Source organism: Aulostomus chinensis, chromosome 8, assembly GCF_037954235.1.
Source record: "Aulostomus chinensis isolate RoL2024-O1b breed Wild chromosome 8, RoL_Achi_v1.0, whole genome shotgun sequence".
NCBI lineage: Eukaryota > Metazoa > Chordata > Actinopteri > Syngnathiformes > Aulostomidae > Aulostomus > Aulostomus chinensis.
The window spans coordinates 25,779,168-25,798,981 of record NC_141327.1 but is presented as its reverse complement, the minus strand read 5'-3'; the positions used below and the strand labels follow the sequence as shown (position 1 = coordinate 25,798,981).

Here is a 19,814-nt window from a genome sequence, read left to right as displayed (position 1 = left end):
ACAGAGTTGCTGTATATCCAGAGTGGAGATGCATTTGCATTATCATGCCAGAAAGCAGCCCAGACCGTCTCTGAGGTCGATGTGGCGGATCGGATCACAATCAGGCCTCCAGTGCGTCTAAATGAGTCTGTCTGTGCACACTGAAAAATCTTTAATGTGCGATGGTCAAGGTGTCCTGTGCAGTAATGGCACAGAAACCCTGTATTAAACAGGATCTGAGGCTACATTTTTTTTTTTACAGACTATTGAACTGTTAAGCCCATACCTTTCCATTTGAGCAGGTTTAAGAAAGTAGATCTTGTACATTAATAACATCTTCCATCTTTGATGCCACCAATTCTCTCTGTGATTTGTACTGCGATTAAAGCATTCATCGATGATGCACGTTTACGTTTCACAATTCAGAAGACATATCTTTCTCTCTCTCAGAGCCTGACGTATGTGTGAGAGGCAGGGGCCAGCTCTCTGTCTCACTCTCTCTCGAGCACATACACACACAAACATACACACACGCTCGTCATGCTCATTGGAGCGGGAGGGGCAATGGTGGAGAGAACTACATGCTCAGAAGTCTAGTTCCACTTCACTAGAGTCAATGATGACAATGTTCACTGGTAATCTTTGAAACATCCAGTGAAAGTGCATCACATACAGGCGGAGATACATGAGCCTGGAGCCCACACAGTTAACTAAATTATACAAACATGGGTTAACAGGTGCTCAAGTGGAAAAAGGGCACCCTTCTCATAATTATTGATGAAAAATACAATTTCATACTGTAGCACATCTTTTACTTGCTTAAATATTTATTCATTTCTATTCCCACGCACGCTGACATTTTTTTGTTGAGTAGAAAAGCAACTCCAATCCATTCTCTTTAAGCAATTTTCTAAAATCTCTACAATCAACCCTCAAGTCCAGAGCAAAACTCACCCAAAATAACCCAAACTCAGTCAAGAACCTTTATTCCATAGCAGAGACGTTACCGACGTGTGCCTGGGTCGAGAACTGAAGTCCTTGATCGATAAGCAGACTCAATAAGAGTAGAAGTACTTAACGATGCCTATTGTACTCCCACTCATAGGAGACAACAACCTTCTAGTCTCATCACTGCAGTAAACCAATCCATGACAGTTTATTGCTGTTATGTCTTAACATCATACCACCTAATCCTAAATGATTTTTAAGCGTTACTGAAAATTCTTCGAAATTTGGGAGCATTACATACCGTATTCTTCAGTCCGAGATAGCGACGAGAGGGAAATCACCAGCCCTCTCCCGCTCGGCACTGGAGACTGACCACAAGGTTGTGTTCTGAGCCCTACTGGCAAAACAACGCTTCGATGCCATCCTAAAGTTTATTGACATTACAGTCATAGGGGGACAGATTTCCAGTGATGATGAAGCAGAGTCCGGAGAGGGGGTGTGTGTGTGTGTGTGTGTGTGTGTGTGGGTGTGTGTGTGTGTGGGGGGGGGGGGTGTTGCTGTGGGGCCAGCCCAACTACCTCTACTTGAAAATCACTAAAACCAATGAGCTGATTGTGGACTTCGCAAGGAAATGACAGAGGTCTTACACCCTGCTGCAAATCAACTGGACACTGGTGGACAGGGCGAGCAGTTTTAACTACCTTGGTGAGTATATCACTGTGGCACTGGGAGAGCAAAGTCAACCTCACACAGCTGAGAAAGTTAAGGCCTTAAAATAAAGTCCCACTGTCCATTTGTTTTGCTCTCTTGCAGTGCAGAGCTGATTGGGAGCTCATTGCTTAACGGCCTGGTATGGGAACAGCTCCTCTCAGGACAGGATGGCCCTGCTGAGGATTGTGCGATTGGATGAGCACAGGATAGGCTTCCTTCCCCTACAACAGGAAATGTGTAAGCAGAGACCAAGAGGATAGCCGAGGACTCCCACCATGCCTGCAGTGGTGTGTTTGTGTGCCTGTGATCAGACAAGTGCCTGCCCATCCACAAATCACAGACTGAGAAGAGTTTCTTCCCACTGGCTATCAAAAGCACGAGCAATGTACAATAAACCCTTGTAAGACAATATATCCAAGGACAGTGACCTGTAGCTGCTGCCACTTAAATACTTTTGCCAATTCTTCTCCACTGGTAACACTTTATCACGTTATTTTATATACTTTGTTTATTTGATATATGTGGCTCCTTCCCACAAACCCAAAACACAGACATTACATCAACTGGAGACTCTAAATTGCCTGAAGGTGTGACTGTGAGAGTGATTTTTTTTTCGGTCTTCATTCCTCTGCTCGAAAGTCAGCTAGGATCGTTTTGAGAACCCCTCAATTAAGTGCAGGATGAAGGCTTCACATAATGGATTGACGGGGGGTAGAGTATATTCTGCTTTATGGATATCTTACACAACAGCCGCCTCTCATAAATACATTAACAGTTATTGATATTTGCATTTATAAATAATGGCTTAGTTCTAACAAGTGTTCTGCGATTGAAAATAGGATGCAACAGCATTATGTGCACACGTACTGTATGCATGTGTCTTGGTTTGTCATGCACGAGAACTGCAGGCTGAACCATGACAGTTTGTTCCTTCTGTGACAGAACCATGCACGGGACACCTAAACGCGGTATATATCTAGATACTACAAGTGTGTAGAAATGTACACACATGTCTTCTCTAATAATGAATTATATGGATAATGTGGACAAAATACTTCCTGTAGCTTTAAAGGTCAGTAATAAAAGTGTGGCATGAACGCGCATATTTTATTATGAAGCCACACAACCATAAAGCTACAGCAGCTTCTGTAAAGCAAGGGTGGTTGATAAAGTTGCCATCATAAGAAGAAGGAAATCAATAACGAGGGGAGTCCGCCAAAAATCAAAAACATTCTAATTTGCATTATTCTCTAATAGACAACACCGCACACACACACACACACACACACACACACACACACTCATGGATCATTAAATGTGCACATACATGCAGCTGGTCAGTGATACGGAACTGACCATACATAGTTAACCTATACATAGTTAACTGACAGAGGCCATCATATATGCATTTTTTGTGATCTATAATGTTAAATTTAAAGGAGAGCTTCCTTTCGTGCTCACTGAACTCTGTATATATAAAGCGGGAAAAAAAGTGTTGTTTTTTTTGGTGATTTCTACCTATTATGGTTTTGTATGCGTCGTCGCTAACCGATGCTACAAAAAAGGCCTGTCTGCACTTGTGTTTGTAATAGCAAGCAGCAATACAAGCTCAATTTCATGCTAAACAGGTCCTAAAATTGTAGTGTGCCACCTGCTCTGCATAAACACAACCTCAGCTGCAACTCCTCCCGCGTTAGTGAAGCAGGTTTGTTTGGAGCCACAAAATTACCCAAGAGGCTCAAGTGCAAAACAGACAGCTGACATAAATGTCATCGTGACTGCTGGTTCTGAATTAGAGGCCTATGAGTTTGTGCCTGGTCTTGTTTGGCTATATTTGTGGGATCTGAAAAACTGAGAGCTCACTAGACTTGTGAGGGCCAACATTTTGGAGTTTAAATTGCGATCAAATCTTTGGATTAAGACTCGATTTAAAGATTAGAAATAGGTTTGGGTTTAACATCAGATTGTCATGTTGAAGGCTAGCGGATGCCAATGAATGGAAGACAGAATGACTTCAGAAAGATATGAACACCAACAGCAGGCTGATGACAAATGGGTAATAACCTGTAGCATGACTTTGTGAGGACCAGAATGGATCATTTCACCATGTTAAACACTGACGATGGTTTGATTTGACAAGAGCCTTAAAGTCATAAACAAAGTTCCAAAATGAAAAGTTCAGAAAGCAGGAGTCATTCCTGAGAGCGGGAAAACATAGAGAGACAAAAAAATAAATAAATACAACTCATGACCTTTTGCTTATTGATCCAGTTCTCTGACCTCAAGCATCAAGCCCATTTAAGACTGCTCATACAGTACCTTATGAGGTCATGAGGACATGGCGTGCTGCCTGGAGCCACCGCCAAAGCATTTTTCAACTTCAGCTTCTGATTGCACAGATGCAGCCCAACTTTGGGTCAACATGGACCATGATTGGATTTCATAGTTCGGGGCTTATCACACCATATCTGATCTGAAACGACCTATCGGGTCATATTCACATTAATAATTGAGTCGAAACGGTATTAAAGTATTAATCTTAAGAGTGTGAAACTGGCCTGAATGAGCTGTGGCAGCTAGAATTGACCTACGGATGTTATACAACATTGCACACCCTGTTTTGCATACATGCATGTTATGTAAAAGAAATCCATGACTATGACTTCATATATATATTTATACATCGTTTATATAGGGGTGTATCTGACTAAGACTCAGGGGAAATAGCAGCCAGTAAACAGAGAGAGCTGAAGAAAAAGAAATTCCAGAATATGAGAGAGAGAGAGAGAGAGAGAGAGCGAGAGAGCGCAGTCTCATTTCTCCCATTTTAGATGATGAGACTGTTGCTACAGCCAGCCTGACTCACCCATCAGCTCCACATCTGTAGCGGAGAAACAATGTTGTAATTTGTTTTAGCATGTTCGAATGCTATTAGGCAGAATCACTTGCTGCAGCCTGCATTTTTTGAAGCTTTTGCACATTTGCAGCCTTTCTTCTCTCTGTCTACTGCTAAAAACTTGTGTGGACCAACACTTTTTCCATACAGAAAACTGATATGGAATCAATGAAGAATTCGGAAGAAACTGATGGTGCCGTTGGGAATCATATCAATTCCCATCCAGTGTTGTAGTGTCACACTTTGTCAGATAAATACTATTGTTTATCATATAATCATTATGGCTGTTGGGCGGCACAGTGGTCAGCACTGTTGCCTCACGGCAAAAAGGTTCCGGGTCTTTCTGTGTGAGTCTGCATGTTCTCCCTGTTCCTGTGTGGGTTCTCTCTGGTACTCCAGCTTCCTCCCACAGTCCAAAGACATCAAGAGGGGACAAGGCTGATTGATACTCTTAATTGACTGTAGGTGTGACTGTGAGTGTGAATGGTTGTCTGTCTCTATGTGTTGGCCCTGCGATGGACAGGGTGAACCCTGCCTCTCACCTGAAGGCTGCTGGGATAGGCTCCAGCCCCCAAGGAACCCTTAACAGGATACTGTAAGAGGTAGAAAATGGATGGATGGATTATGGGATTATGGCTGTTGACATATAAACAATGTCTTATTCTTGCTACTCAACACTTAAACCGCAAAATAAATAAAAAAACAACAAAAACATTTCCCCCCCCCCTTTTTTTTTTAAAATGTTGTCAGCTTTATCTAAAATGGTCCCTTATGAGAATTCCAGCAAAATGCTGGAGAACTTTAAGCAGTGCAGCTTCAGGGTTGTGTGTGTGCGTCCGTGTGCGTGCTGTCTGGTCAGTGACGGGTGTGTGTGTGTGTGTGTGTGTGTGGCATGCAATTAAAAGTGTGATTAGTGGATAATTAAAAGAGGTTTGCGTCTTTGGAATATTTAACGACTGTAGACAGAGGACACGCACACACAGACATCCACACATACACATACCGGTACACACACAGGCTGGCAGGTGGGAGTGTGTTGGTTCAACCTTTAATAGGGGAATAATGATTTTTGAAATGATGTAGGATACGGGCATGGCGACACAAGTGGAGAGGGAGAGCGATAATGAAGAGAGGAGGAGAAATAGGGGAGATCAGATTAAGATACTGCATCTTTCAAGGATGAGCGTCTATAGAATCATTATCAGCGGGAGCTCCACACACACACTGGACACAAACATTCACACACTCCTCTCTCCTCGTCTGCCTTTCTGTCTTTGAGTGATCTGTTCAGACAGAAGCAGCTGCTCCCTGGCAGACAGAAATAGATGAGCAGAGAATCAGTAAACCCAAATCCCACAGTCTTACACACACACACACTCTCACACACACACACACACACACACACACTAGGGAACTTATAAACACAAAGAGGTTAAAGAGAAATGGAATTGCACGTGTAAAGGAATCAAAGCTCAATTTACATCAAGTAATAAAATGAGATCAGAGCCCTTGCCTATCTGAATGGGAATCTGTCTGAGACTGGATGCAGGTACAAGACAGCCTGCATGTACTTCTCATTTGAGACAAAAGAGATCACCTCATGTGGGAGGTAAAAGAAAGGTTTGGCATTTAGCTTTTTTTTAGTTGCTACAAACAAGTGTTTACAAGAGTCTGCTGTCTTCTGATCATGCTGTGTGAAGCCCGCTCTGTCTTAACGCCTTATTCACCCAACAATATTTCATGCTTTACTTTTGTGGCACTCTTCTGTCTTTTCATTCCTTTAATTCCAAGCATAAAAGTTTTCCTCAAATATTTTTTACTTCGCCTTGACTTCAAGTTTTCTGCTCTGGTCCAATCCTTGATTTATCTGCCCTGTTCTGACTGATCACCTGTGTATCAAACCATTTTTTGTTGTTGTTGTTGTAGTCAAGTTTTGTACTTTTGATTTACAGGCCTGTCCGCGAGTTGTCGTCTGTTGGGTTCTGGTAGTTCCGTGCCGAGCGTCTGGGAACTTAAGTTGATGGCAAACGTCAGAGTGACTCATGATGGTTCTACACTACAAGTCACGATGAGTAAGATCAAACTTGGGCCCTCCTTTCAGTCACGTTTCAGTGGTAATATTTTTCACACCTTGCAATCGTAGTTTTGCTCCAGATATTCAGACACAGATGGTATTTTAATACCGTGGGTAGTCGTCTCAGTAAACAAACTGTTCCACTCATTTTCACAGAAAAAATGTAAAAAAAAAATGTTTCAATAACTTCTCTTTGGACACATAATAGAATTTTAATGACAATTTACAGCTTCCAAGTGCCTGAACTGAACTGCTTTTTAGTCAATTAAGGTATGAAAATGCAGCATTTGAATTTTCTAATTTAAAATGTTTAATTTTCTAATTTTGGGGCACCATGGCTCAGTAGTACAGTGGCCATCTAGCAACTGAAGGGTCATTGGTTCGATCCTCACTTCCCCCGTGACCATGTCCAAGTACCCTTGAGCAGGATACTGAACCCCTAGTTGCTCCTGATAGCCCTGCGACGGACTGGTGACCCATCCAGGGTGAACCCCGCCTGTCACCCAATGTCAGCCGAGCTAGGCTCCAGCCCTTCCAGCAATCCTTAATGGATAAGTGGCATAGAAAAGGGATGGGTGTTCTAATTTTTTTCGTTGCTTCTGTGGCCTTTATTAGTCAAGTCAAGTCAGGTTTATTAGTTTAGCGCCAAATCACAGCAAAAGGACTACACTCCTTCAGTGAATCTACACCCAACAGTTCTCCATCAGCAGGCACATCCTGCAACAGCAGCGACGAAAACCTTCCTTTGAACAGGCAGGAACGTCGAGCAGATCCAGGCTCAATGGGGACGGACGTCTGCTTTGACTGGTTGGGGGGAAAGAGAGCAGGAGAGCAGGGCAGAAACAAAGCCAGATAATGGAGGAAGAGAGATATACAGAAGGAAAGAGAAGGATGGAGATAAAGAGAGAGGGGGGGATGATGGACAGACGGGGACGTGAACATGACAAAAGGTGAAAGACAAGCAGTGAGAAAGACAGAGGGATGGGGGGGCACCACAAACAGTAACAACAACAACAACAACAACAGAAAGGATAGCTAAAGTACAGAAATAGATTAAGACAAAGATGATCCTTTATATGTCCCACAGACAGGGAAATTTCAGGTGTTACAGCAGTAAACACAGAACATAAGAACATAAATAATAAATACAGGTGCGTACTGTAAATCTGCAACGTAAAGGTAACAAACTGCAGGAAAATATGTACAATTTACACATTTGATTAGGAAATTAGGATTAAATGTTTGGCTTTCAAGCATCAGGTACAACTGAGCTGACGTGTAAACATTTCAAATTGTATTATTAACTTAAAAAGGTGCTGGGGGAAAACAAACCTTTTGCTCCACAAGATGTGATATAACTGCTCAAGCATGCTATTGTCTATTTCAATTATTTACTGTATTAACGTGGCTTCCCTTTGAAGTCATTATGAACTGTTTGGCACAACAAGGCACTGCTTGCACTCATTTACACAAGAGAAAATGTTGAGTTTCACAAAGGATTCTTAAGCAATTAAATATGCTGCAAGTATGATGTCACATGCAAGCAAGAGTCTAATTCTCAACCATCACGGTTTGAGTTTGAAAATAACATCCAGGTCCACTCTATTTCATTTAAATTTTACGTCAATGTACTTTTCTAAATCTGAGAGGTTGTGTTTGTTGCTGTGTTGTGGCTCTTTGACTTTGGGATAAATGTCATCTTGTGCGTCACCTCTGCATCCATCCATTGTCTTCCGCTTATTCCTATTAAGGGTCGCGGGAGTGTGGAACCTATCCCAGCAGCCTTTGGGGGAGAGGCGGGGTTCACCCTGGACAGGTCGCCAGTCCATGGCAGGGCCACCACATAGAGACAAACTACCATTCACACTCACAGTCACACCTACAGGCAGTTTAGAGTATCTAATCAGCTTCGTCCCCTCTTGATGTCTTTGGTACTCCGGCTTCTTCCCACAGTCCAGAGAGAACCCACAAAGGAACAGGGAGAACATGGAGACTCCACACAGAAAGATCCCGTACCCGAGCAGGGACTAGAACCAGGAACCTTCTTGCAGTGAGGCGACAGGGCTGACCACTGCACCACCGTGCAGCCCGTCACCTCTGCAGTCTCTTCAAATTTAGCACAAAGTTGAACATCAAAACATTTACCCGAGGAAAATAATTCCACGCTAACTTTCAATAATTTAATATAATTTCAAGACTTCTCCATGGCTGTGAAATGTGATTTTACAGAATGATCTATGTAATAGGGCTCATCACAGTACATAACGTGTTTGTTTACTCCTGCAGAAACCCAAAGAGACGACAAAGATGATCGTTATTTATCGGTATGAATAAAATATGTTAAACAAAAATAAAATAAAGGTAGTTAATAATATATTTCGCAGCAGAGATGCAGTCATCTCCGCAGCCCTCCTACAGTTCAGGCAGCTTTTTGTTGCTTTCCCTCTTCCTCCTCCCTCTCCTGCTGCCTTTCTCCCTCCCTTGAGTGCATGAACCAGAGAAGGACTGTCATTTGGGAACATCATTAAGTAGAGCCTCAGAGTTAATGTTTCCTCCACTCTTAAAAAAACCCAAACTTTTTGCCTTAGTTGTTTGAGCAATGTGAGTGTAAATGACAGCAAACACAGTTACGAGGGACACAAGTTTAGGGCAAATGCGAGCAGAACTCCAGCTGATCCGTCGTCCAGACATCGTAAAACCACTTTTATCCAGCCTCTGTAAATAGATCTTATCACAGCCACCAAATACTGCCGTGATATAACGATAACAACTGTAATGTCTTAAATACATGATGTCTTCACGTAGTACTGTACTTACAGGTCTATGTATAGTACTACGCCTTGGAAAAGACATCAGCAGTTTAAAACAAAGCTACAACAAATTGCTTTTGGCAGAATAAGCTATGAATATTCATAGTCAGGCAGCAGGCCCCAAAGTGCTGTCTTCATAATGCAATTCTATCCCACTCCACCTTGACAATGAATAATATTACCAGAAAATGCAATTAAAGCTACCCCTTGTTCCCTGTCTCCCTTTGCCACATGTCGCTCCCCCCACCCTCCAATGCAGTACAGTGATAACATAAAAAATTAAACAAGACATCTGATTTCTTTACTGCAAAATTCATGAATAGTAGTGTAGTGGCAGAGCAAGTCACCTCTGGCCAATTTTTAGCATCAAAAAGCCTTTGCAAGCAGATAAATCCATTAAGCCATTAGACTTATATAAGACATACTGTAAATAAAAGTAGGCCTATATGGTGAAAATGTTTCGGAGTAATATGTCTAAAGTTGAATCTTTCCTCTAAATATTCAGAGTATACTCTGTCGTTCCCTCCACACACACTCAGGCTGCATCAGAAGTCACATGGCTGGCCACATCTTTCCAAAGCTAAAAGTCGGCTCATACAACACAGCGTTAGCACAAAGGGGGGGGGGGGGGGGGGGGGGGGGGAGGAGGAGGACAAAAACAGGCAGAAATGATAAAAAGATCAGGGTTCAGAGGGTTAAGACTGATCCAGGCCTACATTAATAGAACGAGAGGATGCAGTGGAAGGAGGAAAATACCCGCTGCTCCAGGATCTTTTCTGCCAAACCGAACTTTATAATCATTTGCTTTAAATGGTCAATTGCTTCTTGTAACTTCCTCCAACTGAAATGTTTGCCTTCAGACGGTGGCCGATTAAAATGATTCATTAGGTAAAAGAAAAGAAGGAAGAAAGAAGAGGGATTCTTAAACAACAGTCTGGCTTTCCTATCAAAAAAATTGAACAACAATAAGCCAGCCAAATCAATTTCTTCAGCGTTGCTACATTGTTAAATGAATCCTATTCACAGTTAACCAATCATTTCCAAGAGCTACATGTATGGCCGAGAGCACAAAAGCTGAATTATTGATTTTTTTTCTACTCAAGTGTGTAGACATTCAAATTTTGTAATGTTTCCCTTCAAACCCCCCATGATTGAAGAGTCTCTCCCTTTTTAAATACACCCCTATTTGGTTTTTTTCCCCCTCAATAATGGGACAGTCGACAGAGAGCGCAACCCTCCGCTACACTGATACAGAACGTCAAGATCAACTGCTGGATCCAAAAGTTGTCGCTGTAATACAACCTCCTGATTTCATCAAAATCCTTCCAACAGTTTTAGAGTTCCGGACATAAAAAAGAAAGACGAACCAACAGGCGCACATCGGTCGAAATGAGGAGAGAGATACTGAAGTGGAGATGGTTGAGTTGAGAGGAGCGAATCTTCATTTAGTTTTTTTCCGCTACATTAAGGAACCAAAAAGAGCAATTCAATTATAGAAGGGGGTGGAAAGGAAGAGACGCGCACGAGGGAAAGGTAGAGGTAAATTGGACCATGTATACGTTCTGGCAGGTGTCAAAAAAAAAGCATCCCCGTTGCTTCTTCTCTCCTGTTTCTATCACATCACAGGGGTGTACTTAGTCATTAAGGTCTTTTAGCCAACAAGCATCCTTTGATGTCATTAGAGACAAAAAGACAATTAACTTTAGCACAACATGGTGTACATGAAGACAGCCGACGATGTCCAGCAGGCTTTTCCTCTGAACCTAAAATGACTGAAATTACTCGAGACAAGTCTTATTTGAGCTTAATTAAACAACCCGAGCTGTAACGACTCCGAAAAGAGACAGCAACACAGCTCCCACAATGAAAATCCGGCTGAACTCTCTCCTCGCATCGAATATTCTCCTCACAAGTTGTCTAACTAACACATGACATTAATAGAAAAGGTGCAGAAATTACCAAGACATACAGTACATTGGCGTTTTGGCCGAACAAGTCAGACGAGTAAGTTTGGCCTGTTAATCAAGTAGATTGCTTTCCAACACAGAGAGAGGGAGCTGATGTAGAAGACATTACAATAATTTAACCACTGCTAGACCGCAGCCGACAGCATACGACTGATCCGAGGTTCGAGAAAAGGTGAATGTCCAACACTAATGCAGCAGAAACCCTGCTAACTTACATGAAACCCACGAATTATGTTAATGACACAATGACATGTCGGGTATTCTTAATGGTACGGTGCAACAGGTGTAAGCTAGCCATTGGACGACTGGCATAAAGGGTTAAATATGGCAAATTTGGAAGATTTAGATGGTGCAAGGAGGCAGGCCTGCTTGGTTCTTTTAGTGAGAACTAAAATAAAGATAAGAATCCCATATATCTTAAAAGAACCCAGCAAAAATGTTGCACAAATGTTGCAGAAATGGCTTCATTTTTTTTTTTGTTACTGCTATTTATTTAATTTATTAGAACATCAGTGCTCAGTACTGCACAAGATTTCTTGTATTCTTTCAAAGTTGGTTTAAGATTTATGTTTGCGTTAAAAAAAATGACATTTTGAAACCAACAGTCATACGTGCACATTGTTCTTGTTCATATATCGCAACTCAAATGGCAAGAGTGCACATAACAACCACAATATGACTTTTTCACCAAATCATGCAGCTTTAAAATGATAGAAAACAAAGATGCTTCCTACAAATGTGGTTTCCCTCCAGCGCCCACGACGATTATGACGGGCCTACCATCAAATCATTGTGGTTTTTTTTTCCTTCTACGGATGAATGATAACAGTGAGACGTCTCTCCTGTGGTGCGACTGCATAAACACAGTGGAGGGATGTCTGACAACGCAATACTTATATTATATTACGCAAGACATAGCAGTGAGGCAAAAACAAACATGATCACCAAAAGATGATGGAAATACTATCATTAAAAGTAGCAGTCTAAGTTATGGAATATATTTGCTTGCTGGATTTCAAATAATGATGTTTAGACTGAGCATGAAAGTATGACTAAAACTCAGAATCGTACACAAAGTTATGCGTGTATTTGCAACAGTTTATAGAAAATGTAAATAAAAAGCTTTAACAAAAAGAGAGACAGGGGATTGTAAAGTACAATACGATTACGTGGAAGAAACTACGGCACCAGGCTCTTTGTACAGCCATATGTCCTTAAATCCTTCTTGTCTGGGATGTTTTTGTAAAACCAAAAGTAACGAAATAATATCATTGGGAGGAAAGTCACATACAGTATCTAAGCCTCTAGTGGCTCCAGAGATTAACTTCCAGACACAATGGATTCAGCTGAGCTTAAACTCCTTCCTCCATATTCATTTCCTGTTTTCATGTCTTCTTCTACCTCTCTCCAAGTCACTTTGATCCTCCCCTTTGGCTGCTGTGAGAAGCTGCGCAATTATTAACCGCAGTGGTTGTCATCGCGGATAGAAGACCGTTCAAATAGCCTGTTGTATTTTCACCATGTGATGGGATTTAGACCTATACATCCTTTGAGTCTACATCCAAATGATACTCTCTTTCTCTTGATCTTGTTGACTGTTACAAACACACACACTCACACACACACACTGGCAGATGTACACACACTGGCATGCAAACACAAACACACACAGCATCTGTTCACAAAGTTCAGACACCGAGAAAACTCCTTCTGTTCAGAGTTCAGACCTCTGCTGTGCGTGTGTGCACTGTCTGTGTGTGCGTGCGTGTCTGTGAGTGTGTGTGTGCGTGCGTGCGTGTCTGTGAGTGTGTGTGTGCGCGCGCGCGTGCACGCTTGTGTATGTGATGGTAATAATGAATCCTTCCCTCTGTTGAAGTGGTGTTTGACAAATTAAAATGAATGAACACTGAAACACACACAAACTAACCTTCCTTCATGGCATATGGTTGCTTAGGCCAGGTGTATCATGGGAAATACTTTGCATCGCTCCCGTTCCTGACACTGTCCACCTGTGACATTAGTGCTCACCACACGATTCCAGCTCCTCAGCCACAAGAAACTGAAATATTCACTGTCCCTTCTACCATGCTTCTGCATAGATCACTGCCTTCATTTGATCAATCTGGGCTCCCTGTGACCCCGATGGAGGAATAAAGGAGAGTTGTAATTCTCCTCATCCTGGCTGTCCCCTTGAAGCTGCTAGCAATCCGATTCACTTCACGTCCATCTGCCACGGGCCTAAAAGCTAATTAAAAACTGGAGCTTGCTCTTCCTGACCTGGTCTGCAGGTCACAACTAAAATATATATCACCATTTGTGGTGCGAGGGAGACAGTATTGTCCTGAAGTTGTTGCGACAGCTGAGAAGAAAACAGACTTAATGTGCCTCTGAAGTTTGAAGCTCGTGCGAAAAAGTGAGGATGAATTGATGGAAAATATTTTGAGGGGAGGAGGCAGGAGACGTCAAGTTAGAGAGATGGCAGAGTGGCGTGGAGGAGACGGACGGATAGAGAGCAAGGGCTTGATTAGAGTGGCGTGAGAGGGAAGTGACAGCTTGTAAGTTCTTTTCTGGACAGTTTTTTGAGGGCTGGGGAGTTTGGGAATTTTCTTGGACACAAGTGTGTGTGTGGAAGCAGGAGATAAGTGAGAGGGCAGATAGAGAGAGGGAGCAAGATGTGTCTATGTGTGTTGGATACGCACAGTGCAGTAAGGGGCAGGCACATGGACATAAATTACAAGCAATGGGAGAAGCTGCAAGACAGACAGCAAGATGGGGCTGGGGACTTTGGGAGTGATGCAAAACGGATCAATAAACGTCATAAACGACATCATCAGCTTGGTCACCATGAAGATAGCCAACCACCAGGCACCATCTGGCCTCGTCTCAACGGACCGCAGGATCAGCCAGCGTAACCTTGCACACAAACACGGACACGCACAAACACAGGCGTGCACACAGTTACACACCAAGCCGTACAAATATTCAGCCCACTCACTCTAACATGCATGAGTGAACACAGAGCTGTTGAAGCCAGGTAGACGCAACTGAGATTGGTCTGTAGAGACAGAATGTGTGTGTGTGTGTGTGTGTGTGTGTGTGTGCGCACACGCGCGCATTGCTTGTGTGTTTATACCACAGTGGTTAAGCAGTTTACTCAGGAACAGAAGTTTATGGGTTCTGTGACAGTATATCCTGCTGCATGATAATGACCGCAAAAGGTAGAGAGAGAGAGTGAGAGAGTGAGAGCTAACCGAGAGAACAAAGCAATATAAAGAATAATTTAGAGGCAGAATAGCAGGAGTGAGAGAGAGCAGGGAGGTGAAGGGGGAAACATTTCTTGTGGAGACAAGAGAGGAGCTGTGAAGAAAGTTGCAAATTAGTCTTTTCTATGAGGGTTCAAAGTGTGAGCCTTCATCACATTTGACAATGCAGAGATAAAAGTTTCTATCTAGATTATATTAATACTTGAAAAGGATGTAGCAGGATACAGGTACTGCTTCAAAAGCCTTGAATATTAAATCGTCCTGTCCAAAGTTTCACAACAATCAGGAGTTCACAGCCTAGACAAACTGCACACATCAGTTTACCCAAATTCTGTTAAGCGTCATATTGCTAATAAATCACATCATGCATATTCTGTGGGTAGAAACGCTCGCTCGCTGCAGAGGGGAGAGATTGTCAAGCACATATTGCTTGAGTGGAGGTGGACGAATGATTTCTCTGAAATCACTGGATTTCATGCATCTTCCTCTCTTTACATAGAATTAAAGTGGCTCATAAATTACATGTTAGGACTTTGCTGAGTGAAACAGCAGTTCTGCTGTCACTAAAACCACATTTCATAAAAATATATATGCATATTGAAGCAGTTAGTGATTCAGTCAGGACAGCCATTTCTGCAATACACTCCAAATAGCTGGAGGAAATGAAATATGTCTAATGAAATATCTCAATAACATTTTCAGGGCAGAAATTTTTATCTTTTTTTTTTTTTTTTTTCTTTCTGAACTTCAAGAAGTTTAAAGGCAGAGAGAATTTGAGCCAGTATAGTTACGTATACTCGCTGCCAGACAGGACACAGCGTCGCCGGAGTCGTGACCAGAAGGCCAAACCTCTCAGCTGAGTACACCTGCCAAAAATCTGACAGCCGATTGCTCACTGTCAAATCCTATCCTGTATTTAAATGCTCTCTTAACCTACTTCTGCAACAGTTGCATCAGTGCTTACTCTGCATCTCCTCCAGCTACACATCAGTGATAACTACTTTATTTTTAATCTACCACTCATGTGACAAATTAAGTAAATGGCTCCTGTCATATTCACGAGTTACCAAATTATAACAATGATCTTAACTTTACAAAGAGCGCTGATTCAGCTGATGGGATACACAGAGGAGGAGTTTGCTAAACAGCCTTTGAGTTAAAACGGTGAAAGTGGGATCCCTTTTGTTTTATGGCTGGAAACCTTTAGCAATTTGATATTCCCTAATTGGGGGGGTCTGGGATGCAGCAGAAGGGGTTAAGAGTTCCGAGATGTAAAGTGGAGCCAGACCACGTGGGATTTATATAATCAATAAAGGCTTAAATTGAATTCTGTAACGAATGAGGAGCCAGTGTAATTCAGCCAGGACCAGAGTAATCGGTTCCGTATAGCTAGTGTGTGTGTGTGTGTGTGTGTGTGTTTGTGTGCAAGAGGTACATTCTGCACCAACTGTACATGAGCAACTCCTGGGGGGTAGGGGGTGGGGTGGGAGTGAAGAATAATTTACTCAGAATTAGTTTGACTTTATTTGTCTGATTGAGCAAGAATCGTACTGTGTTGATTTAAACTGACATACTGATCAAAAAGTTTTTTTTTTCTGAGTTTATCCCGATAGTTGTTGGTACTCCAAGGTGAGCAGCTATCCAGTGAGAAGTATAATAAGACTTCAGTCTGTGCTGAATGGAAGGACGTTGGAGGCCATCCACTTCTTAATGGCAGTGAGGCAGCTGTGCAGAGTCTCCAAATAAATACAATTTTCAGGGCTAATGAGAAATACAACTGGCTAATCGATGTTAACATGGTGGGGCGCAGAGGTGAAGTGTCAAATAACATGGCCAACAGACACTAACTGAACAATATGGGGCCAAAGAGTGGGCCCTGTGGGACCCCATATGAGAGAATTTGAAGTTGTCAATGTCGACTTTGACAATTGCTGGCTACATAAGATGAAATAAAGATAGGAGCAGATCCATCTAGGAAGAACAGTTCCTGTCTGTGAGCACGAATTGTGTCAATTTTATTTGTTTCATTCAAATCCAGTGACCAGTGCAAATTAGGATCTTGTGGGACGGGGTTTAGGCCAGGTTGATAGAGTTAAAATATGTATCACAGCACAATGCTTCTTTTTCAGTTGACACAATTCACTTATCATTTGTGACGACCACAATAAAAGTTAATAATAATTTGAACAACTCTGTCAGTAAGATAAGGGAAAAAAGCCATATTGGTGATCTAACCTGAAGCCTTTTAAAAAAATCTCTGTACTTTGCACTCATTTTCTTGCGCATGATTCCAGGGCTATGATGGGCTGCAGATTGTACGATGACATTTTGCACTTCTTGTTTTATATTTTCATGGCATCTTTGCATTTCATTAATGTCAATAATCAATATTCTGCTGAACAATTTTCATGATGCTACTGATGTACTGTCTAACATTGACTGTTACTGTTTGAAGAAACACTCCTCCATGCGTGTCATTAGACCTGCAAAGAGTATGGACACAGACCTGGAACAAGGCCAGACAGACAGACTTGATCACAATGCAAATAAGCCGAAGGCCAATGACTCTAAAAACCTCTTTGGAAAACTTGTGAGGAAGAATATCAAGTTTACGAGTAATGAGATTAGTATTGGACACAATGTCGATCAAATCCCGAAGGGTGATGGGGCGAAACTCATCTAACAGTGAGCTAGAGGGCAAGAGTTCAGGTGAAGGTAGAGGTGAGCCAGCAGCTGTAATTGATGCTTTGATGTTTTCTATCTTTTCAAATAAATACTTTAAGAATTTTTTACAGTCCTCCACAGAGGTGGCACAAACAGTTACTGGGACAGGGTTGACTTGACTGTGCAGCCGAAGAGAAATCTTGAGTTATGCTTTTTAGAGGAAACTAGACTGAAAAATTAAAAGAGTCTGGAACTCAACTGGTGGATTAAATTAAAATAATAAGTCCCTCACGTGGAGCTGATGAGCTGCAAGCTCAGAGTTTTTACATTTATATTCAGCCCCAGTAAGTTCTGTTCCTGGTGTTTTTTTAATGGTTTCATTTATCCAGGGCCTTGGGTTGGAGCGAAAACACCAGCAAGCTTTCACAGGGACTAATTGCTCCAGAGTTCTCAGGCATATGGTATAAAATCAACTGAACCATCTTATTTACATTGATGAGTAACACAGCAATGAGCACTGAATATAATAAAGTCTGCAGTTGAATTGCTATTTAAAACATTTATGTACACAAATTAGAACAGGATATAGGTGAATTGTTAATTTCATCTTTAATAAAAGAAAAAGGGAAACTTATTTCTAAACCCGAAGTAAAAAAAAAAAAGGAAAAAAATTTAGTCAAAAGTGTAACCTGGTTCAAAAGTAGAAGATTAAAGATTCTCTTTTCTTTTAGAATCATTGACACCATGAATACTTAAATTATCAACCAATAATATGTGGTGATAACTCACAATAGTAGAATTTCAATAAGAAAAGGAATAGAAGAAATGCAGTATATCAAACTACTACTGGGCCTTACAGGGTCATTAATCATAATAATGCATGCAGGAATATTGAAATAGATTTTAAATATCTGTACTTTAAAGCTGGGCAGTTTCTCCACAATTTAAATATTTTTATAGACACTGCAACTCCTCTTCCCCTCCCACTGGGCCTCAGAGCACTGAGGAACGTACGAGTGGGGGAACATAGCATTTATGTCATCAGTTCAAAGCCATATCTTTCTAAAGAAGAGGGGTTCTAATTTACTGGCCAGGATAAAGTCAACATTATGTTAATAGACTATTGACACAAAACAACCGCTGACGAGAGAGAAGAGTTCTCGGTTATGTGTTTTCCAAGAGTAGCAACAGGAAGAACAGTTAATGCAGGCTAATGCACTGTAGTGGTGATGCACTGACAGTAAACACTTTTAATGCAGGCGACGTCTTGAGCTGCAAAATAATTGCAATCCTCTGTCATTAAGAAGAAGCTCCATTAAGTTAACAGAGGAGCAATTTTGCTATGTTCATTTAAATTATATTAAAAAAAAAAACAGCTAAACTTGATGTGAAGCGACAGGAAAAAACAGGAAACTGCTTATTTAACCTGATTCCATGAACATCTTTTACCGTCATTCAAAGAGGTACGCACTCAAAAATAATCGCAGATGCAACCTGAATCCATATATTCTCTGGAAAATGTATACCCAATTTATAATCTTCTGCTGAATAATTACACAATTAACACACTGCATAAATAAAATTTAGAAATAAGACTGAGTGAATACCTCTTACAGCCACAAAATAATATGCAAATTGAATTATTCAGCAAGACAACAGCATGAAACAAAAATCTGTAAATCCTGAACCACACACCCAGGGACAGTCATATCCCTGCTGAACCATTAATATAAAAAGCTTCTCTTACGCAACTACAATTACTTAAAAACCTTGGAGATTTGACGAGTGAAAAAGACTTAATTCGCAGAAAAATCCATTTTATATTTTCATGATAACGTCTACAACCATTGTACACATGTCTAATGAAAAGGGTCAGTTATCTTAACGGCTTATTATTCATGACAATTGGTGGGCAAGGATTAAAAAGAACTTTTGTGCTTCAAGGGCACACTAATTAATATATCACTGAGGGATAAGAACTGTAAAATTAAAATTTTATCTCAAGTGGTTACACAGACACATGCTTGCTACCAGTGTGTATTAGTCATTATAATGAATGTGTTCCAAACAGCGAAAGAAATAGACTCTTACATTCGGTTGTCGGGGATAATCTTGCGCCCATCTTTGTACCATGTGACCAGCGGTCGAGGGGAAGAATCGAGGGCAGGCAGGCTGATGACGGCAGCTCGGCCCTGAGTCACTGTCTTTCTCTGTTCCTCGGCTGAGAAGTTCCCCAAAACTGGAGGAAGAGAGGGATGGAGTTTTAACACCAGTGAATTAAATTACATTCATCTAGACAGAATGTCACAGTGAGCTATTAAAATCACCACAGCTGAAAAATGGAGTAAAGACACCTGGTTGCACCTGAAAAGTTGACAAAGTAAGATTTCCCCCGTACATGATTGCTTCCAGAAGCTCTGAGACAGTGACTACTAAAACAAAAGGCTGCTACCTTTTCTAAAACACTGCTGATTCTGTAGCATCGCATCAAGGAGGCGGCCA

At 41.5% G+C, this 19,814-nt stretch overlaps 1 protein-coding gene across 3 annotated transcripts in view; it reads right to left on the bottom strand.

The window, feature by feature from the left end:
* Window positions 1–19,814, bottom strand: part of LOC147257793 (protein sidekick-1-like) — a 234,687-nt gene that overhangs the window by 126,815 nt on the left and 88,058 nt on the right. For all 3 annotated transcript variants that reach the window (XM_086211962.1, XM_086211963.1, XM_086211966.1), the window contains exon 4: window positions 19,404–19,551. In XM_086211962.1, coding sequence (XP_086068088.1) covers window positions 19,404–19,551 — 148 coding nt within the window. The remainder of the gene's footprint in view (window positions 1–19,403; window positions 19,552–19,814) is intronic.